Source organism: Strigops habroptila, chromosome 6 (genome assembly GCF_004027225.2).
Source record: "Strigops habroptila isolate Jane chromosome 6, bStrHab1.2.pri, whole genome shotgun sequence".
NCBI lineage: Eukaryota > Metazoa > Chordata > Aves > Psittaciformes > Psittacidae > Strigops > Strigops habroptila.
Genome location: NC_044282.2, coordinates 32448476 through 32472467, shown reverse-complemented (window position 1 = coordinate 32472467; position 23992 = coordinate 32448476). Strand labels below are relative to the sequence as shown.

The following is a 23992-nucleotide window of genomic DNA, read 5'->3' as shown; positions in this document are numbered from 1 at the left end:
TATTAAAGTATGAAAGAAAACAGGAGCAGATAACTGGACTGGACAGCTGATAAATCAGATTTTTGACAGTGGCTGATATCTTGCTTCAGAGTAGGAGAGATGTTTACTGTAAACTTATGACTACCCTGACTGGAGAGTTTTTCTCCTTCAGAGCTGTTAGTCCTGTGGCTTACATCTTGCACCATGTATGCTATCTCTTGTAATGCTCTTGAGTAATGTGAATGAGAATAATGTCAACATTAACCCTAAATGCTGGTGATGAAACCTTGTAAATTGTTTATATTAATATCTTGTACTAGTGCATTCAGCAAAAGTTCCACTTGTTTTTAAAGTCTTGGGGGTGTGTGTAACATTTCTATTGGGTGTCATATCTCTTTTAGAACTGTTAAACCCTTAAAGTTTGTACACCTGAAGATAATTGGCAGAAAGTTGCAGAAGCAGAAAATAGAAACTTCACTTACCTAATGTTATTCTTTTTTCCCTGAAGTCACTCATTACAATGAAAAATAACCACAGTATTTTCACTGTGTGGTGGCACTTTTGAACTAGGCCTTACCAAGCAAGTTTGTTTCACTGTTGCCAATTGCAGTGCGAAATGCCTTCAGCTGCCTCTGTCAGAGGAGAGTCATCTGGTAAATAGACATGTGCAGAAGAGTAGCTCACAAATGCAGAATTTAGACTGCCCATATGCTCTGGAGTGTATGGTCATATTAAAAAATGTTCTTAAAGGATTGTAGTGTCCATAATCATTTCACAAACTTAGATTGTTTTCCTATTTTGCTATAATAATAATTAAAAAAAGAGCAGTGTAGTTGCTGCTAGACACTGCTGCTGAATATTTTTTTCTCCTTCAAACTCTAACACTTATGAGACCTCATGTTGTTGTCTATTCTGTCAACCAAGCAAGCTGGTGTAAAGCTTTCCACTTCCCTCTTGTCTTCCCCTCCCCACCCTCCTAACATCAGTAGGAGTAGGCAGACATGCATATGAGCATGGTGCCAAGATTTGAGAAAGGACAAGCTGTTGTTTCACAGAAAGAGACCGTTGGTAACACTAGCAACAGACCTCATAGCATTCTGTTATGTATATGAATTTAATAGGTGTGTGACTGTCAGTCATAATGGTAGTGACCCTCCTTTTTGTCTTCCTCATGAGATAACCATATCCCTTGTAGACAACATTGCATATGCTGTACTGGAATTATTGTACAGAGGAAGAAGGAGGGTTGACTTAGCAATGCTTTCATTATTTTTCTTTTCTCTGAGGCAGAATGAATTACTCATTTAATGGTTATCCATAAAAATAGCTGGCTGATCAAAATGCCTGACTGAGACACTGGACTTCCTACAGTATGCGACTTATGCTTCAGGGGTTACTTAATGTTCGTTACTATCCCATCTGCTGCAGACTTGCTGTCTAAGTCTTTGTGAGAAAACATAGCTGCCCATTCCAGGGAGTGGAAGTTTACCTTTGGATGAGTCAACTGCAAAACTGTAATACTCAGATTCAGGGCTTTGAGACTTGTGTATGCTAAGCTTCAATGGGAAAACAGAACATGGGAATTCACTGTGGTTTGTAGGGTGAGTTCCATATATAGGTTGATTCACTTGACTAATGTCCTCCTCCTATCTGCTTGGCAAAGTCTATAGAACACTAGAGAAAGGGAAGAGGTGGTGGTTATGAAGAAAATAGACCAACAGTGGTGGAAGTATTGCTGGCTGTATGTGTATATGTGTGCGTGTGCATATATAGTCCTTGAATTTATTAAACGAGGTACTTAGAGATTGACCTGCTTTAATTAGCAAAAAAGAAATACGGTTGTGCAAAACTTACAAAACTAAAATGATACAGTTATCAAAAGTATTACATCAGTATGGCATCTGTTGATGGGGCAAAGTTCAGAGGGCACAGCATCATATGGTATCGAACATCCCTTTGGTCAGTTCAGGTCAGCTGCCCTGGTTGTGTCTCCTCCCAACTTCTTACTTGCCTCCAGCCTAACTGCTGTAAAGGCAGAGCAGGGAAACCAAAAAAGCCTTGATGCTGTGCAAGCACTACTCAGCAATAGCCTAAACACTGGTGTGTTACCTTTCATGATGGAATGGAAGACTTTCTCATTTTATGTAAACTGGGAAGTTTTCTACAATAATGTTCTTTTGATCTTTAAGGATGTAGTCAGAATTTGAGCAAAATAAAACTCAGAACATCAGTAAAATTTATTTTTTTTCCTAACTTTTCTTCCAAAACCTGATGAACTAGAAATTTAAAATCTTAGAAATTAAATGGTAGGAAAATGAACAAGATGATTAAATCATAGCTAGTATCTCTATGAATTGCAAGCAGACTGGTGGTACAGCTCTCACAAATGAAGGCATCAGCTCAATGTGAGCCTAAGAAACTTACATTATATAAAAATATTAAAGCAGGCTTATGCACTGGCTTGCTTTAAAATTGCAGTAAGTTACAGGTGGCCTGATCTTCTCCACAGTTGTCTGCTTTTGAATTGTGTTTGTGATGGTGGATATGTGTGCAAATTAAGTGAAGAACCAAATATTCATTTCTGTATCTCCATTTTATTTAGATAGGAAAGAGATGCTGCTTCTTACCTGTAGACATAATTTCTCAACTATTAATTTTGTTAGAGGCAAAGTCACGGGAAGTACCTCACTGTTTTAAAATATTTGCTCTTCAGATACTCAAAGATGTTTAATCTTGTTACCTAAGGACTACTTATGGATAAGGTATTAGAACCATGCTGTCACTTATGTTTTTACTGTATTATAGATGTACAGCGTGAAGGATTTAGATGTAATCATCTGCCTGATAGCAGAAATTTATGGTGCCCATACTGGATCTGAATAATGAGTGTGTCCCTGCTCCTCTACTTAAGAGATGTACTTCATCAGTGAAAATATTTGTAAAAGGCTGCAAGGTTAATATTTTATTTGCTTCCTTAAGTTGGCAGAAGTACCTAATACCTGCTGAACAAGGAATAACTTAAATAGGTTATCGTGGCTTTTCTCAAAATAGGGGCTCAGTTTTACTTAAGGCAGAAAATTCCAAGTCATGCTACATAATAAGCTGATCATGTGGAGGATGCAAAAGAATCGAATCCCTGGAAGCTTATTCTGGCTTCAGTCTCTTTCAGTGATATTTGCAAAGAAACTGTTTTTCAGTAATCTCAGAATAATTTAAGGCAGAGGACATTGCTTGCTTTCACTAGATATTCCAACATGAGAACAACCTTGAAGAACAGTGTAGTGAACATTAGTGTGAAAAATGGAAATGTAAGGCCTGCATATCAAAGACATTTTGATGCTCTGCTGCTTGCGAGGACAGTGTCTCAGAAGTATGTAGTAGTACCATAATGATGATTTTGAATGAGAAGCTCTTAATATATGACCCAAAGTAAATATATCTAGGAATTGCTATAACTGTGTACTTCACTTAATAAAACCACATATGTTGCTGAGTCAACCTTGAATGTTGTAAAAAAATAGTAGCCCCAAGTAACCTTGAAGGCTCCACTTAAAAATAATTGCACCAAATTGTGTACCTGTTCCCTCCTACTTATTTTTTTCATAGCAGATTTTTAGTGCTATTTTCACGTTATTTAATGCTGCTTAGTCTCCTATTTTTATGCAGCCTTTTTCCAAAGGACTTGACAAAGAATAGTTTATCTAGTACTGGTGTCAGTACTTAAAAATAATTGCTGTGGGAGTCAAGCAGACTAGTAATAGAAACTGAGATGAATCTTAGTGCTGCAGAATTCCCAAGCATTTGTCATGCTGTATTGCACCTCTACAAAATGTGGTAATTTTTAGATAAAGCTCAACACTAAATTAAACATTAAATTTAAGAAATGTCACTGCCTTGTTATGTGGGGTTTTTTTCCTGTTGCACGCTTCTGTGCTCATTCTGCGCAATATTTAGCTTTAACATCTCAAAAGACCACTCTACAGAAAGCTTAGTCATGTGTGAGTCCTGCTGGAGTAAAGCTACCAGAAAAGAAATTAAACATCACATTTCTCTTTATGATTTGAAATAAAATTTTCCAGTGGCTCCAGGGTGACTTCCCTCTCTGTTCTTTTCGGAAAGTTTCAACACCTTGTTTATGCCAAAATTATATAGGCTGGAAGGGACCTCTGGAGGTCATCTGCTCCAGACCCAGAAAGATGGTATGATCTCTGCTACAGAATGCTCTATTTAGTAAGGCATTGGTTTCCTTATACGTTCTTCAGCTGGACCATTTCCTACAGTAATAAATACTAAATAAAAGAGAGTGCTGTTTGAACTCTCTGTTTACTTACTAATGTATGCAGAAGTGTTTTGGTTGCTATGAAAAGTTTGCATTATAAACCAACCCTGTCAAACTTTAATTTATTTCAAGCTTGTACTTTTAGGTAATTATCATAAATCTAATCTGGAGTAATGAAAATTTGCACATTTAGTATAGTTCCAGCAGTTTTGCTTTTCAGTTTAAAGAAGTTGTTCAATATTCAGAATGGTTAAGCTGTTTAAGCAAAAATGTCAGTTTCATGAAATCAAGAAACACGTCAGAAATGCCTCTTTTTACAGCTTCTGCGTCCCGGGGTGTTCCTTACAGAGTTGGAGAAGAACCCAATGTGCAAATTCTTATGATAAATTCTGTTCTGAAATACTCACTGTTAATTCTGATGTTAATGATAATTTAAGTTTTATGGCATATTTACTGAGGTATGGTAAGTTGTAGAAAACTTCATTTTGAATGGTCACTTTAAAAAAAATTCTTGATATGCAAACATCTACTTTCAAAAACCGTACTTTTTGTCTCATACCAAATAGGAGGGTTTTTTCTCTGCAATATTGGGCAGCATTTAGAATTAGTGTGCTATCGTTCAGAGCACATACTCTAAGATGAAAGTTGTAATACAACATAGAATCAGGGAATCTGTGAAATAGTTTTTCAGCAGGCAGCTTCCCAAACAATTTTGGTCTTGTACAAGGTATGTAAAGTCAACATAATGATTTTTGGCAAGAGGAAGCAAGTATTTCTTTGAGAGATTAGCAAGGATCAGTTTGAGTGTGAAAATACCTGTTCCCTAGAGAAATGGAGTGCAGTTCATTACAGCTCTTTCTTTGAGGTTTTCAGTGAGGTTTGCTCACGTAAGAGGAGTGTCAGTACTATGACAGGCTTCTGTTCACTTGGGCCATCTTTGAATACTCTTGAGTTTCCTGACTGCTCTTTACAAACACCAAGCTCATTACTCGTTAACCCCAGTTTGCAAGAGACGAAAGTAAAGGGTTACCTAAATAAGAACTACTTTATACCCATGTGTTGAGCTATAAAGTTCTCCTAGTACTAAATACTAAGATTTAATGACTTCAGCAACCTCAGGAGCCTCGGTGACTGTCAAAGCCACGTTATGGGGGTGAAGCAGGTTGGTGTCAGGCTAGCACCCAGCCCGAAAACGCTCTACTGCCGTTATTCAGTAATTGGTTCTAGTTAAAGGCTGTACTCATTGATCAACCAATCCACCTCATGCTTTTGTGATAATTATAGAGTAAATGCATATTAAATGCATGCAAAAGAATGCATTTGTCATGTCACTACTATAAACCAGTTTCTATTAATTTTAAAAATTGATATTTTGATGGGTATGGGTGATCAGCTTGATATTGGTATGAGAACAACTATAAACAGATTTATGAAGTCATTTTCATAATCAAATTTCACATCAATGCCGTCTTATATGTTGAAGTCTCTAGGCAAGAAACGACTATGAGTTCCCTTTTCCAGAGGAGAAGAATGCGGTTACTTGCCTTGAGGTTTACAAAGGAAGAGATCATGAACACAGATTGTGTCCATTGGTGCTTAGCATCTATAAAGTCTGCATGTTCTGCAGGCGCTCTTTTCAGGAAGGCTAAATAATGTCATTAGTCTGCTTCTGATTTTTGAATTTAAGATTTTTCTCTTCAGCACTGCAGAATTGTGTAATTTGGATGCTGAAATTAGTCAATAAATCAAATTATAGACAGCTTTTTGCCTAGTGCATGATATGCAGTGGTTCAGTTTAAGATTTCAGCTTATTTTTAACCTATCCTGGAACTTAGATTTATTTTAAAATTGATTACATACTAGTGAAGGTATAAGGTTAATTTTTTTACAGTGATGTGCCATGTCCCATATGACCATAACTGCAACTTAATTACAAATCAAATTCATTATGATAAACAAATGTGTAAAGAGATTTTACTTCTGATTCTGATACTGATAAAGGAGCAGCATCTTTAATGAGAATTTTTTAAGCCCTCTCTTTTTCAGAAAGGTTACTTGTGTTTGTTTTATTTCTTTTAAAGCCACAGAAGAAAGAGGAACAGCAATCAGAAGCTAAAGCAAGTCCAAAAAAGTCATCAGAACCCACTATTGACCTTTTAGGACTTGGTAAGCAATACATAATTATCTGTTTTTAAATCAAACACAGATAAGTTGTTTTATATTTTAATAGATATACTTTTATTTTATCTGTGCTTACTGATAGTTAGATGAATTTGAAAACTGTAAGATTGAGTCTGTAAATTTGAAACTATAAAGGAAATGCCATAGGGATCTGAGTATATCAATAGCTGTGTTTTGCCAAGGAGAGTAATGAGCTCCTGTGGGAAGGGGAAGTTACCAAAGTGATCTTCAAAAGGCTTATGGGTTGTGGTATTTCAATATTTATGGTACAAGTATACTTTTTAATGAAAATGCTGAGGTCATCTGAATTGTGTATCTGTAAAATACCTTATATCATAAAATTCCTGTATTAGTTAAAAGAACAGTAAACTGACTGCAGCTGACTAGTGCCTTGTAAAACTTAGTGCACTGGGCATTTCAGTGTTGTGTTCAGACTGTGACCATCTCATTTTTATCCAGTATACCTTTTTGTTTTCTGGCTGGCAGGTAACTGTCTATTTGCCTTGTAAATGAACTTGTTTGGACCTCAATCGTTTAATTTGCACTATCTAGCTGTACTTTTGGGGTTTTATGCCTTTTCTTTGCTTGTTGAAGGCCATATTCATAAACTCTACCTTTCATTTATCTAGTGTTACTGTAAGTGTGGGGTTTTTTCCCATTCAATAGAATCTTAAAATAGAACTGGAAGAATGAAATATTACAGTATTTTTATTTCCTTTTGTTCAGTGTTAGGAAAATTTTTTAAGAGTTGTGAGTGGATATTAGAGAGTATTCAATTTATAGCAGTATAATGTTAGGGATTTTTTTTAATTTCTGCATAATTTCTACTTGATGTTGGAGCAGGCTGATAAGTCTTTTAAATGTATTTATTTTAAAAACTTGACTTTGTAAAAAAAATGGCTTTTCTAAGTTTTGGTTCTAAGGTATGAATAATGTTGCAAGAAAATAGTAGTTGTCTTCTCTGTTTTAGAATTCACACTATCATTCAAAATGCACGTTGTTTTCCTGGAGTAGTAACCACTAGTAAAATACTGGTTTTGTACCAGTTATGTATGTGTTGTGGTCTGTATCTCATTCCAAGTAATCTGCTACCACAGGCAAGCAAATCTTAATTAATGCAAGTACAAGTACAAGTTAGATTATGGATGTAGAATGAAACTATTATAAAAAAAGGTAATTTAGACTTGATGAAAAGCTGATTCTCCTTTATTTTCCTTTAGCAGACCAGCAAACTAATTAAGCACTGAAATTTAATCAATATGTGGGTTTGAGATTGCTAGGCTTCTGTACCCTTGTAGTCACGATTTGAAAAGAATCTTGGTAACAATTTTATGATATGATAATGAATATTATGTAGGCTAAGTTGAGATGTAATATGCAATAGAAAGAGTTTTATAATTAGTGTTCAACAGCTGTGCTTCTTCAGTGAGATATACAAAGGGCAAAGTTTATAATTTGTATGTTAAAACCCCATAATTTCAGAGGAGGGAGTGTTTAAAGATCTTTTAAATAACAAATTGAAAGGCAGCGTAATAAGTTAGTAGCACTTGGAATTCACTGAGCTGCAAATGAGAAATGTGTTTAATGAAAGCAGACCTGCGTATTTCATTTGGAGAATTGTCTTTTAATTAATGTCTGCAGTAGACTGCTTCAGATAGTATTACACGAAAGATCATTTCCACCCAATATATCATAGAACCATAGAGTAGCCCAGGTTGGAAGGGACCTCGAAAGACCATCTAGCCCAATATATGAGGAAGGGAGTGTGTTTGCATGAGAATATCTAGCATCCTGTCCAGTTGCATCTTGGAAACCTCCAGTGATGGAAACTCTACCACATCCATGGGGTAATTGATCTGGCCGTAAATCTATTTTTTTTTTTATGTCAAGATGAAACTTCTTCTGGGGCAACTTGTACCTGTTGGCCCTTGTCTTCTCCATGTGGCTCCTTGTGAAGAGAGTCTCTGTCCTCTTTGTAGCTGCCCTTCATAGTGTATTGCTGGCATACCAGAATGATACCCGCCCCGAGCCTTCTCTTCTCCAGGGAGAAAAGACCTAATTTCTTCAGTCTGTTCTCATTGGGCAAGTTCTCCGCCCCTTTGACTGTCTTCACAGCCTTCCTTTGGACCCTCTCCACTCTGTCTATCTATCTATCAGTCTAGAAATCTATCTAGATTTCTATTAAGAAATCTATCTTTCTTAAATTGTGGGGACCAGAACTGCACACGGACTCCACGCCTGTGCCTGGCAAGTGCTGAGGAGAGTGGGATGATCACATCTGATCTCAGGTAGTAATGCCTCTGCTGATGGCAGCCCAGAATCCCTTTTGCCTTTGTTGCTGCAGCAGCGCACTGCCAATTAAGATGTTTGATATGTCATATCAAACAATATTAAAATGGATATGATTGCATAGGTCATTCTTCTTACTGAGCTGACATGTTTCTAATGAGGATTCATTCTCCTACAACTTCATTTCTGCAAATGAAGAACAGCAGTAGCTTTTACTAGGGCAGGTCAGGATTGCTTGTGATGGCAGACTAAGTAATTTTAATGGATCACAATTCATGCTAGAATAATTTTGGCTTTCAAAACAGCCCAGCTTCTTGCAAAGTATTTTCTTGAGTAAGCCTCAGTGCTGGCTTTAGGTATGGGGTTAACCTTTGGATCACTGCTTATTATGTCTCAGTTGGGTTTGTAATAGTAACCTCAGCAGAAGGTAAACATCCTGTGAGATAGGAGTAGTTAGACAATATAAATAGTTTTTCTTTTTCTTTACAAATTTCAAATTTTTCAAGATAGTATGCCTAGTCAAATTGTATCTTTAAATCTTGTAACAGCAGAAGAGGCGTAATATCCTCAGTGACTGTACTATTATGTTTGTGTTTCATCTGAGATTTTTTATATAGATTCATGTGGTTCCTTGGAGTTCCTGTTCAGTGGGTTTATTATTGAGATGTTGTTTGAATGTTCACTTTCTCATGACCCAACAACATTCATGGCTTTTGGCCTTTTGATTCAAAGCAGATTTTAGTTCAGTACTCCAGACACAGAAAGGTGGGGAAATGGACATGTACAAGCTAAATATTCTTACACAAGCACTAGTGTTTGTGTTCTTGCTGCGCAACCCCAAATTCCTTCTGTCTCTTCTCACACTGTGAGAAATCAGAGTCTATTTCTGTAGGCTAAAACTGAAGCTGCTTTTTGAGTACCTCTACAATTATTTGGTTCTTGTCCACAGTGAAATTGTGCTCAACTGAAAATGTGGGGACTTAAAATAGATTCTTAAATCAATAATATGGGATTTTATAACATTAATTTTTAATACAAGAATTATAGGAAACATTTTTCAGTTTGAAAGTCACAGTGTGTAAACCATGGTTCTTCAAGCACTTAAGTCATTGCCAGTGCTGTATTTTAATCTCTCTGGTGTTAACCTTGTGCTCTCTCCTCCTTTTTGTCTTTCAAGGTAGCTGTCTCCACTTATTCCAGGTAGATGTAAATAGATTTTTTAAATACTTGTAAAAAATTGTATGATAGTAATGTGTGATAGTGGGAATCTTTTCTTGAAATACTACACAAGCAATTTTGGATCATTCTGTTTGTCAAGGTACGTCACTTAGAAATTATTTTAATGTACAGAAAAAAATGAAAAATTAGTATTTTTAAACTCTTACCTTACAGAATTATCAGAAAGAAAGAATGTACGTTTTACATACTCTACATCTTTTACCATGTCCCTCGACAATAGGGACAGATGTGCCCTTCATAAAATAGACAATTTTACGTTCTGGAATAACCATTGTTAGTAAGTTACAGTGAATGAGCAGAAGATAAGAAATTTACTAGGCTGTTACTGTTAACTGAATGTGATGTGTAGGGCATTCATCCAGCGTTGTTGGAGGGGAAGTATGATATGCTAAAAGCTGCTTGTCTGCTTGTGTGTGGGAAATATTCTCTGAAGGAATCCTGTGAGATTTTGAGAGCTTAATTGTGATACGAAATGCAGCTGGATGTTGCATAACTGAGAAACATACTTTTGTTGGTATTATTTGGTAAGTGCCAAAGCAGCATGGTTCGTCATAAGTTGGAAAGCTACATTTAAGAAATTATAAAGATTTATTTAGAAGTACATAAATATCATATATGCATCTATAGATCATAGACTCATAAAATCAAAGAATAGTTTGGGTTGGAAGAGACCTTGAAAGGTCATCTAGTCCAACCCTGCTGCAGTAAGCAGGGATATCTTCAACTAGACCAAGTTGCTCAGAGTCCCGTCCAACCTGACCTGACCTTGAATGTTTCTAGGGATGGGCCATCCACAACTTCTTTGGGCAACGTGTTCCAGTACCTCACAACCTTCAATGCGAAAAATTTCTTCTTTCTATCTAGTCTGAATCTACCCTCTTTTAGTTTAAAACCATTATGCTTTGTTCTTTTGTTACAGGTCCTGCTAAAAAGTTTGTCCTCATATTTCTTATAATACTTCTATATAATACTTCTATATAATACTTCTTAAAATAGACTGTGGAAAGCCAGAAAGCTAACAGTGCTGCATGCCTCAAGTGGTTGTAAAGGTTTTCATTTTGGGTAGATACATTGCTTACCTACGCATAATCTTAACACAGCAGCAATACTATAAACGTTAACATGTTTAGAAGCTCAAGAAATGATTCCATGCAAACCTCGTGAGTTTCAACAAGGAAAAGTGTAAGGTCCTGCAGTGGGCCAGAGCAGCCCTAGGTATCTGGAAGGCTGCTCTAAGGTCTCCCCAAGCCTTCTCTTCTCCAGGCTGAGCAAGCCCAACTGTCTCAGCCTGTCTTCATAGGAGAGGTGCTTCAGCCCTCTCATAATCTTCATGGCCCTCCTCTGGACTTGCTCCAACAGGTCCAAATCCATCTGATGCTGGTGGACCCAGAGCTGGGCACAGTACTCCAGCCAGGGTCTCACCAGAGCAGAGTAGAGGTGAGAATCACCTCCCTTGACCTTCTGGTCACGCTCTTTTTGATGCATCATGTCCAGCTTTACATCTGCCAGTACCCTGAGTCCTTCTCTGCAGGGCTGCTTTCAGTCCCTTCATCCCCAGCTGGTACTGATACTTAGGGCTGCTCTGGCCCACTCCAGGACCTTACACTTTTCCTTGTTGAAACTCACGAGGTTTGCATGGAATCATTTCTTGAGCTTCTAAACATGTTAACGTTTATAGTATTGCTGCTGTGTTAAGATTATGCTTAAGAAAGCAATGTATCTACCCAAAATGAAAACCTTTACAACCACTTGAGGCATGCAGCATTGTTAGCTTTCTGGCTTTCCACATTCTATTTTAAGAAGTATTGTATAGAAATGGCCTCCCTATGAATGCTTTTTCACTTCTGCAAAGGTTTTAGCAGTAAAGAAAATTTTATTAATGCAGTAAATAGCTCTACAATAATTTCAGACAGGCAAACATTGTTTGTATCTTTGCCCTAGATTTTATTTAAAGTATTGACCTATTTCTCTCAGTTCCGTCTTTCTAGTAATTTGGTATAATAAATAATCATATGCATATGCTTCCTCTATTGCAAGTCTTGGTATAGCTCTCATAAATGGTTGTATATATAAAAATACATGGCAGCTTAGTAACAAACTTCTTGTAAATAGTTTGCCCTATAGAAAATGAGTTTCAGAAACACCATGCAAAGCTTAACAGCAGACCTTCTTTCTTGTGTTCCCTTCTCTTGCTGTCCCTTTGAAGCTCTTCCGCTGGTCATTCTCACTGTTAGTACAGATAAATATGTGTATATGAAAGGTTTCATAACAAAAGCCAGCGCTGAGTTGGAAATTGTCATGTCAGGCATTAATAAAATATGTACAGAAAAGCACTGTAAAGGTAAACTTCACTGGAACCCTTCACTTACTAAATATATCCCATTAAATAGCTTCTGTTTCTGCTATCAAAATTAAACAATACTTCCTAATATGAATTCAGAGGCAGCATCTGCTTTTGCACAGTATGGCAGACAGCAGTTGGATGTTTTCTGTCATATTGTCATAAATTGTAAGAAGAGATGTTTTGGGACCACAGCTAGGAGTTTGAAGTGAAGGACAGCATCTATTGGCTTTCCACGTTACCTTCTCTGACTGAGTGTGGAAGCTCTGCCTTGCCTACGCTCTCATTGCAATGGCTTCTACCACATCTAATACTTAATTCCTAGCTACAGATGTATTTTCCAGAAAAGCGATGGAAGTACTGTAGATAAAAAGTTAGTTGATTCAAAGCAATTCTGTGATGGTTGAAACTATAAGCTTCTCAAAATATTCATACAGGCCTATATAACTTAATCTGATTTTTACCTGTTCCCTGGAAAGACTACAGCCGTGTCTCCTTCTGTCAAATACATGCCACCTCTTCTAATCAGTTTTTAATGGTAGGCAGCACAAGTTGAATGAAAAGTAATTTACTTAGAATGATTTAGAACTCAGAACTCTGCTGGAGTATCTTTCTTATGCTATGGAAATACTTTAAAATGAGAAGGGAAAGGAGGAAGTTCTTACTAATCCATGACCTGGTGCATTGAAATTGCAAATACTGGTAATTTCTGTATAAGAAGTGTGAACTATTATGTCGACATACAAGCCTGTGAATGCCTGCATGCATATGTATATTTAAAGAAAGATACTAATATTGATACAGGTAATAAACTGAAGTGAAAACACTCTTAGGTTTGTTCTGTATTCTGAAATTTAGTTCTTTATGGAATCTTTTTGTTTCATGGGGGGAGGGAATGTTTTCAGAGTTGTTTTTTAATAGGTATAAATATTCTTACTAATACATTTTTGAGAAATCAGTAAGACAGGATCATCTGTTAATACTGTTCATTCAGCCTTAAAATTGTGTTGTAAACAGTAATTCAAAATGTCTGTTTTGTGCACTGATACAGACTGTGTATTTATTTTGTAGTGTAAAATTCAGTAAGAGATAAAAGGTATGTACATTATCGAATAACACTCTTACAGAAGCAATCTAGCAGAACCCTGGGTTTTTATAGTTTTAATTTATCAGTAGCATTTTAAATACTTGAAAAATACTATGTTCTTGCAAATATGTTCTCTTGTGAATGTTCTAAATACATGAAATGCTTGGTTTAGTAAATGATTACATTTAAATTTTCAGTTAAACTTTTTCATGTTCAGTGAAAATGAACCACTTTGGAATATGACAAGAGAGACTTTTTTTTAATACATGTGCCTTACTGAGAAAATTAGAATATTAAATTATTAATTCCAGACAATCCTTTTGCATGAATGCTATGCACAGTTCATTCCTGAATTTATCTGAAACAGTGAGGTTTTCGGGAGATTTTTGGAACTGCCTGTCTGCAGAATGACCTCAAAAGAAGCTTGTTACTTAAATTGCCAGTACATTTACACACATCTGAAATCACTGGTGTGAATGAAATGGTGGAGCAGATTATACGTATGGTCATTTTGCTGTCCACTAACTTCCATTCATCAGAACAGAAATAAGGGAAGGAGGAGACCTTTGCGCTAAGACGTAAGTAGCTTTGTCATAATCATAGATGAGGTGGTTTTGCAGAATTGTTGGAGGGGCAATCCTCCCAGCAAAGTCAAATTATGACAGGGTAATAAAATGGGCTTAGGTGGCTACTTCACCCCATGGTCATTGTTCAAGCCACTCACTGTTTACTCAACACAGAAGATCTAATATTGCCAAGGTATTCCCATGGCTATTTTGCCTTTGTGGAGTTGTTTGGTCTTTCTTAGTTCTTGCAGACAGTTATCCTCATGAGCTTGGCACAAGTTTGGGTAATAAATACACTTGCTAAGGTTTAGTTTCTTGTGAATGCCACTCACTTTGTGCTTCTAATATCCCTGCCTTCAGTGTATTTTGGTCCTTGTTATTGGGTCTGCTTGCCATTGCTAGCATGCACAATTTGGTTTAAATTTCTCATTGACATGAAGTGGATTTGAGAATTAGCAAATACCAAGCTATTAATGTTCATGTTTGATACTAAATTAGACTATAAAATAATTTGTGTCTGAAGTAGTCACAAAAGCAAGCATATAGCTCCAAAGGAATTGCAAACCAGCACCCTTACACTTGGTTGTTTCATAATTCCCTGCACGAAAAAGGTGGAGTAAGTGTTTAAAAAATATGCTAGGGATTTTACATACACTGAGGTCAGTTCAAACTTGTGGCTTCTGTAGCAGCTGTAGCTGTGCCACATTTCCTATACGTACATAGTAAAGCACAAGTTCAGTATCTCTACAGTAAGACCTGAATACAGGGTGGTGGTAGCTCCTGACATGTTTCACATTGTCAGATTTTGATATTCATGACTTCTGTGTCAAGTTTTCAAACATATGGCAGTCACAGTCTTTACTGTTAAAATAAACAAACACTGTCATGCAAGGCAGCTAAAGGGTGGCCAACTTCCACTGGAGCTGGAAAGCAGACAGAAATGAGAAGGCATCCCTGGGTGTGATCTTCTGAACAGATTGACTCAGAATGCAGTGCCATCCCATATGAGTTAACAGCCAAAAACCTTGTTGGTCTTCTGTGATAGTTTCCCAGTCAAGTGATTTCTAGGCTAGTGAAGTGACTGGTGCTTCCTACTGTTTCTGCTCTGTTGTTCCAACTTGTGAGTATCCCAGGCTAGTGGGGAGGGTAGTCTTCAACTGCAGTGTGCAGAACAAGGTAAGGAAAAATTACAATATTTGACGTGCAGGGAGAAAAATCTTGCTATAGCCTGCCAGTTATTTGTGTTTTTAAATAAAAAAAAAAAACAGAGGAGAGCAAAGAGAAACCCTCTTTCTAAGTAATAAACTTACTCTATTGTTCTATTCTGTCTTTTTTTTTTTTTATTTAGAAAAAATGAGAAAGAATGTTGTGATTGCACGAGAGATGGCATTGTATTATTTTAAACAAGTGTTGGAAGCTTCCTATGATAAAATTTTAATTAAATACTGCATCTTAACCATGCTCTTTACTCATCAGACTCCGCAGTAGAGTTCTAGAAACATTAAACTGCCTAAGCCTCACATCTGCCTTCAGCCTTACATGTTTCTCTGGTGTAGTAAGACATATGTTTCATATGTTATCATTAAACTGTTAATGCTGATATTCCAGTGAATATCAGCTCTTGCAATTGACCTTTTCACTCAGGTAGGTAACTGTTGTGGGTGTAAGACACTGGAAAATAACTTCTTACGGTTTAGTAAAAGGATATAGTGACTTTTCCTGAAATACATAGCAACTATTTTTTAACATTCTCAATGCTTTTTAAAGGGTGGCGATCTGTATTCTGTTGTGTTGAAAATTTGGAATATATTGCCAGGTTAGTTTGTCAATGTATGTCTTAAGTATCTGATGGATATATTTTAAATTAGCTACCTATGTGTAATAGTGTGACTTTAAAAACAAACAAAACAACCCAAATCCTTTAATTAGCATGCTAGGTAAGTTAAAATTTGCTTTACAGAAACTTACTCTAAATAATGAGAACACTGGATAATACAACACAAGCAGCTGAAAGAAAGGGTATTCTTTAAGCATCTTTAGCATCAGGTAGAAATAATTTTATGATGTTAGTAGTCATTTTTTCAGTGTACGGTAAGCTCAAGATACTAGAATACTGATCCTCCCGTGAGATGGATATACGTGTGCGTATATATATATAAACAGCCATGTAAATTGTCATGACGGTGTTTCATTTAGAGAGGAAGTTTTGACTTAATTCAGCTAGTTTGTTTGCCAGACTTCTGCAGTGCGTAGTGGATACTTTGAGACTTAATTTGCTTAAAAAAGCTTTCTTAAATTTGTTATTAACACTATGCAGTCATCATAGTATTCAGCAGAATCTAGACTCACCTTTGTAGTTGTTGAGCTCTGTGTAACAGCAGCCCATTTGTGATATGCTTCAGTATAAAATTCATTAGACAATTCTTTTCACTTGTTCTTGGACAGCTTAAGGTCAAATGAGAAATAGTTGCTCTATTCCTTGAAAACATTTTGTTATATTTTTGTCCCTGTATCTTTTAAAGTTTGTTTTGTTTTTTTTTTTTTACTTCTCCTTAAAGCATACTACTTCAGTACTTTTTTTTGTCCGGTACGTATCCACTTTCACCTAGATCACAAATGTATTTGTGTGTTAAAGTGATTACAAGCACCATGGCTGTAGAAAGTTAACTTTGTACAGACCAAGAGCCATAGGTTCTTACAGATAATGAGCCCAGTGTGCCTGGCAGGGGTGTTCCTGTGGAACTGTGGGATTAAGTCAGTGCAAAGTACTTTTGAAAAAGGAGGAAGGATGGACTTTTTTCCTAATGCAAAGTTTAATTATGTACCCTTGAGTAAATTAGCATATCAAGAAGAACTTTATGGAACTGTGGAAGAAGACCTGGGGGTCCTGGTCAACAATGAGCTCTATATGAGTGAACAATATGCTGCTGCAGCAAAGAAAACCAACAGGATGCTGGATTGCATCAACAAGGGCATCACAAGCAGAGATAAGGATGTCATTATCCCACTTCTCTCAGCCCTGGTCAGGCCACACCTGGAATACTGTGTTAAGTTTTGGTCCCTGCTCTACAGAAAAGATGTGGACAGGCTGAGGAGGGCCCAGAGAAGGGCCACAAAGATGATCAGAGGATGGGGAAGTCTGCCACATGGGGAAAGCTGAGAGAACTGGGTTTGTTCAGCCTTGAAAAGGCGGCTCAGCGGAGACCTTAACACCATGTTCCAATATCTAAAGGGTGGCTACAAAGAAGATGGAGACTCCCTTTTTTCAAGGAGTCACATGGGAAAGATATGGGGTAATGGGCACAAGTTACTCCTGGGGAGATTCTGATTGAACACAAGAGGAAATTTTTACACAATGAGAACAATCAGCCACTGCAATAATCTCCTCAGGGAAGTAGTGGATTCCCCAATGTTGGACACTCTTAAGGCTTGGCTGGACAGGGTGCTGGGACATTTAGTCTAGGTCATAGTCTGCCTAGAAAGGTTGGACCAGATGATCCTTGAGGTCCCTCCCAAGCTGGTATCCTGTGATTCTAAAACACAAATTTTAATTCAAGAACACAGATCAGTGTATTTTGTCTGGTACATGGCTACCAATTTTGGGACTTAACTCGGCAAGGCATCTGTTTAAATTCTCACTAAAATGTTGGTGTGCTTAAAAAAGACACTTGAAAAATGAATAAGATGTACTGTGTTGGCGTGGCTGCCCTTAGGAAAGTCTTTAAGTGTTTTGGTTCATTATTGGTTGTTTTTTTCTTGTCGTTTTTGGGTTTGGGGGGTTTTTTGTTTGGGTGGGTTTTTTTTTCTGAAGCACATGTTTACCATCTTTTTAGGTAAAGAAGTCCTTACAAAATCTGAACAATGTCAGTCTGAAAAATATCTTATCTCAGAAGTTGAATATATCTTTGATGGGTACAGGATAGAAGGGAATGAGCAGCTTTAATTATTCTCATGCTTTTAAAATAACCATTTTCACTTTAAATGTGATTCTCTTGTCTGTTTAAGATGGTCCAGCTGAAGCATCTGTTACAAATGGAGGCACTGCTGCTGTCACAACGCTGAATGATGACCTGGATATCTTTGGTCCAATGATCTCTAATCCTTTACCAGCAGCTGCTGCACCTCCTGCTCAGGTAAAATTTATTTAGTTACATGTGTGCGTAAATTTGTGCACGCGTGTGTGTGTATTTTCCTTCAGGGAATTGTTCATTCACACAGAAGGAATTCATACTTCTCACACTTATGGCTGGAAACTCTTTAAGCAGTAATGGCTACATTTTTTTCAACCCTTCAAACTTCCGTACTGCTTGGTTATATTATAGAATTAGGAGGTAGTGTGGTCTTCCCTTTTCATTTATATTCTTTTGTTCTTTTTTAATAGGTATTGCTGAATATACTTTATGTTCTCAGGTTACTGGGCTCTAAGTCATACTTTTCAAGACCTCTTATTGCTTCGTGGTGCTGATATTTAGGAGAGGCTGCAGCAGATGCTTCTGTCTTAGAGCTGCTAAAGATTTGGGGTCTCAAGCTTCATACTGAAAATCAAGAATGGATATCAAGAACAACTAATACTGCTACTTCTGCTGATCTGTCTTTGTTCTCATCTTGGAACTTATATGCCTTTTTTTCCTCAAGGAAGGGTAGCATAACCCCTGCACCTGGCCTGCTCCCTCTCTTATAGCCATGACAGTTTGGAAGCAACCCCATTGCCATGCCTGTGGTAGCTGAGAAAGGCAGCTTTGGGACACAAAGAAACTCCTTAAAGCTGCAGCTGTCTTAAAGTACCTGTCAGCCTCAAAGAATGTTGGTGTTGAACAGGACTGGTACAGATTAGAATGCGCATGTGCAGGCTTCCTTACCCAGAGTGGCTTCTGAGAGGGAGGCTTTGGAAGAGTACTCAGCTCATCTCCCCATCTGTGGGACTCTTTTAAGGTAATTTAGAAGCTTATTTTTGCAGAAGGCTTTCTGTTTCATTCTGCTGAACTGGAAAGAACTGTTTGTATTCTTGAATTCATGGTTTGGGACCTGTGATCTGTACTTGTTTATTCAGTAGTTTTCATAATATATGAAATGGAAGGGATGATCATGGAAAGGAATTCTGATTGAACTGGCATATTGTAATTTCATTTCCAAATGTTCTGTTTGATCATGCTGATCAAAGCATATCAATATTGTTCAGCAGACTTGATGGTAATTTTTATTCCTTATCCTTTACTCTCCCTTCCCCTACTTGTTGCTGAGGGCTGACTTTGCGCAACATGCTAGGTAGGGTTTTAGAGACTGAAATCACATTTCTTTTTAATCATGAACGTATGGATAGAGCAAGCTTCCCACCATGCCTTAAGCTACCCGGGTGGCTTAGCCACCTGGGGACTTCTGCAGTTGAGCACCCCAACAGTGAGTTCCTATCTTTGGAACTGGAAAATTTAGAGCAGATATCTATGGCAAATTCTTAAGTTGAGATGAGTAGCACTTGTTTTAATATCTATTAACAGAATGCATTAAAATAGAAGAAGGGACCACATGTGGAGTAGTGTGGCTTGCTTTCTCACTCAAGAGGTATTTACCATGGTGTTCTGCAGAGTAGGTGCTTCTGAGATGCCACAGTGGGATTTCTGATCATCGAAAAAGCAGAGAATTTAATGGTGTTCCTCAAACTGATTTGTAGAAGCAATGTATGACTTGATTTTTCACAGGATTGCTTTTCTTTTCCAGCTTAACCTGAAAGGCAGCATTTAGTGCTAAATGCACATGGTTTTATGGCACTTCGGAGCACAGAAATGTCTGTTTGAATGTTTTATTATGAGACTGAAACAATGTGATGTCTGCAAACCTGAGGATTTATAACCACTGACATAGCCAAGACATGATTTTCAAATGAAAACAGACCCATTTGTTTTTCCTTTTTCAAATGTCACTTGAGCATTCAGGATTGTATGCACTTTGACTCTGCTGTCAGATATGTGTCTTTATTACAGGTTTCAAAACCACTTAGAATATTTCTTCCTGCTATTCTGTATAGCTGGATGCTAGTAAAAACTGTTGAATTTATAAAGGACTGGTAAAGAACATCATGTGAAGGAGTAACTTTTTTCCTACAATTTTGCCTATTAGTAAACTCAAGGGTGTTTAAAAAGAGTTGACTTAACCAGCTCCTACTATAAAACTAGATGAAAGGCATATGCTATAGATTTATCTGCTATGCAGCATTCATGGAGAGAAATGCTATGGATTTATCCACTATGCAGTATTCTTGGACAGAAAAAGGAAGACAGAAATTTGGTATGTTTAGTGATGTGTATGTTGTATGTATGATGTATGTTTAGTATGTAAAGCGAGCATAGCTAAATTATAGCTCATACAGCAGGGTTTTTGTTGCCAAACATCGTATAGGAACTGAGCGAAGGTCTGTCATTCTTAGCTCTAGGATGGCGCATCTACCATCTCTCTGGGCAACCTGTTCCAGTGTCTCACCACTCTCAGTAAAGCATTTCTTCCTCACGTCCAGCCTGAATCTGCCCTCTTTTAAAACCACTACCCCTCATCCTATTGCAGCAGGCCCTGCTAAAAAGTCTTTTCCCATCTTTCTTATAGGCCCCTGTTAAGAACTGAAAGGCTGTTCTAAGGTCTTCCCAGAGCCTTCTCTTCTCCAGGCTGAACAACCCGAACTCCCTCAGCCTTTCCTCATAGGAAAGGTGCTCCAGCCCTTCAGTCATTTTTGTGGCCCTCCTCTGGACCCTCTCCAACAGGTCCATGTCTTTCCTCTACTGAGGACTCTAGATAATTAGGCTTTCTTAATAAATGCAATGTGCTTAAGGAACTTTAAGCCAATTATAAACTATGTATTTTAGAAATTTTATTACTTTTAAGTAAATCAATCAAAACTTCTACTTTTGCCCTTTCTGCAAAAATACTGTTTTTCTTTGTTATAATAGTATATTTCAAACCACTTCATCTTTTGTTTTAGCTCTTCTTTAATCTGTTCTGCCTACATGAGGATTAATGAGATGTGAATTGCAATCACCTTGTGATTTCCTAATTATTTTTCATAATCTTAACTACAGCTCATGATTTATGCTTCTCACTGATGAAAAACATAGGAGCAATAGCAATGAATAATCTGTATGTGTACACACTGGAGCTGGTTGGGGATTTAGTTTTCTTTGTAACTTCCATTCGGTCTGGTGGTCCTTCTGTATCATATGTATTGCATTTTCTTCTTTGGTCGTACCACACCCTTTTAAATCCTTATTTACTTAAAGTTAACTTCCGTAGATGAACTGGGATTAACCTGGTTCAGGAGTGAGGCTGTGCAGTAAATATTTCATGTCACATCTTTAGCAGGTTTCATTCAGTAGTCTGTCTTGACCTTTATTTCCCAGAGCACTTCCACTAAACCAGCAGCTGCCACCTTGTCTGCGGCATCCGGGGATCTTGATCTGTTCACTGAGCAAACAACAAAATCCGAAGAGTCAGCCAAGAAGCAGCTCTCCAAAGACTCCATCTTGTCACTGTATGGCACAGGAACTATGCAGCAGCAAAATGCTCCAGGTAAATAATTTTGCAAAGCTTTTCACGCGGTCCTATTGTAAGCTTTACCTAGAATAGTTATCTCCTACAAGTATGAAACTACAGTTGTCTACCTGCTACCTATATTAAAATGGAGATTTTTATCAGTTATAAAAATGAGAAAGGTACTGGAATGTAATGCAAAAGCTAAAGAAAAAAAAAACAGTATGTAATTTTATTTATAGCTGTTCAAATTATCAAGTATACGATTTACTGAAAGATTTGTGAATTCAGCTTCTGCTCTCTAATTCAGTACTTGAGGTGTGAGTCTGCACTGTCTGAAGAGGAGGCTGCCAGGGTCAGGACAGAGGTCCTGTCTTGATTTCAGCTCTCTTGGTGGGAAAGCAAAGACCTCCAATACAGCCATTAAAAGATTCTGGTTCACCACAGGATTTGCCAGACTCTTTTTGGTAGTTAACCTCTGGTGGCGAGTCCCTGTGAGAGTTTTTAAGCAATTTTTTTTACCAGAAACTAAATAAACAGCACTGATGTGTAACTTGACAAAGTTGACAACTTTAAAATTAGTGTGGTGCACTTCTGACTTAGGTGATGGGGGAGAACATCACAAAATGCTTTTGCTGAAATCTTCCCTTCTCTGCTGCAGGTATGTTCATGGGGTCGTCTTCTATGCCATTTACCACGCAACCACCAACTCATTTTCAAGGCTTTCCAGCCATGGGAGTCCCTGTGCCTGCAGCAACTGGGATGATGGCAAACATGATGGGACAATCGGTGCCAGTCATGGGACAGAGCACAGGCGTGATGGTAGGAATGGGAATGCCCAATGGATTTACTGGTACTACACAAACTGGTGTGATGGGACTTCCTCAAAATGTCCTTGGACCTCAAGGTGGAATGGTGGGACAGATGGCCACGCCACAAAATAAGTATGGATTGCAACAAAGCCAGCAAGCTCAATGGAACCTCTCTCAGGTAAAGACTTGCTATTCCCAGACAAGAGTGCTTTAGAGAAGATGCTGCTTTGCAGATACACAGTGTGGGCTGTAGGAGGAAGGTAGCAGTGTGGCCAAGTTATAGACTGCTGGACTAGGAACTGCTCAGAGGACCATGTTAAAAAATCAGCAGATAATTCAATTGAAGATAACTGATACTTAAGCAGAGAATAAATGTTGCCAAAGTAGAGCAAAGTCAGTCCTCTGCTTCTGTAGCTGCTCTCACTCTGGCATCTGAACTAGCGAGGTACAAAGCTAGCTTAGCTGGAGTTACAAAATACTGAAATGTAATCACTGCCTTATAAATAAAAGCAGAATGTAATTGCTTGAAGACAGCCATTAACAATCAATACTTTCTTTTACAGACTTCAAGATAAATTTCAGGGGAATGTGGAGTGCTGGGCACTCTAACCTTCTCCTGTAAATAATTTGCTTAGGCTAATCTATTATTTATTTGTAGTATTTCTGTGCTATGTTTTTAAATTTCTTAAACATGTTTAAAAGGTTCTCTAAAAGTGTTAGTGTATACTTAACCCATATGCTAGTGTGTGTTAGTGTACTATATTTGTACATTATCCAATGAAACATCTTGAAACCAGGTATTTGAGAGTTTATTGAGGGGGAGAGGAACAAACCTAAATGATTCCTTCAGAGCTCAGTGTGGACGATAAGTATTTTTTTCATACTATCGTTTGAATTATGAGAACAATATAATAATTTCATGCTGCTTACTCTAGTAATTCAGGAAGTGAACCTTAGTGACTTACTCAGATTGGATTGTGTTAATTTTTACTGTCCTGCTCAGTCCCGTGGTGCGAACATTTATGAAGGTGAGCAGGATTTCTTACATGGATAAACCAGGCTGTCATTCTGCTTTGAAAAATAGTTTGTAAAAGGTGAGAATTTCAAAATGTCAAACTGAAAAAAAGCTGTGGATTTACTGCTAAGTCTTTTTCAAAGTATCTAGCTTTAAAAAGACCCATATCAGCTTTGAAATTAAAATCATGCTTCTTATTAAATACATATTAAAGGTTGGCTCAGAGAACAAGCTCTGGCATGTTTCTGTACTCCTGGCGCATCAGGTGTTACCAGCATGCTGACATCCCCCAGTCTGTAGGGGAACTGTGAACAGTTGAAAGGGGGAGAGCTTGCTTTGCCAATCAGCATAGCATGCTTTATAGAGCCTGTTTCCTAAGAATTCTGCTCAAGAAGAGATTAACAACTAGCTAAAGCATGCTTTCATCTGCTTTTTTTAAATGTCCATGTTCAGTGATGGGTTGTTTTTGCAGGTACACATGTAGAACCACACAGGGCTGACTTTTACCCTGAAATACTAGTTTGCAATTTACTTAATTTTTCCCACCAGTTTCAGTTTCATTTTGCAACCGAGTATTGTTTGCTTATGTTTACATGAACTCCGGTTTTTACCTAATGCTGTCTCTAACTTGAATCTAATGTTGCTTATCCAACACCCTCGTTCATCGGCTCTGGTTATTAGTTGCTCCAAAT

The 23992-nt window shown here is 37.5% G+C and overlaps 1 protein-coding gene across 1 annotated transcript in view; it reads left to right on the top strand.

The window, feature by feature from the left end:
- SMAP1 (small ArfGAP 1) overlaps nucleotides 1-23992 on the top strand; it is an 85435-nt gene that overhangs the window by 59610 nt on the left and 1833 nt on the right. The window contains exons 7-10 of the mRNA XM_030490442.1: nucleotides 6340-6424; nucleotides 17967-18094; nucleotides 21344-21512; nucleotides 22135-22463. Of these exons, the coding sequence (XP_030346302.1) occupies nucleotides 6340-6424; nucleotides 17967-18094; nucleotides 21344-21512; nucleotides 22135-22463 (711 nt within the window). The remainder of the gene's footprint in view (nucleotides 1-6339; nucleotides 6425-17966; nucleotides 18095-21343; nucleotides 21513-22134; nucleotides 22464-23992) is intronic.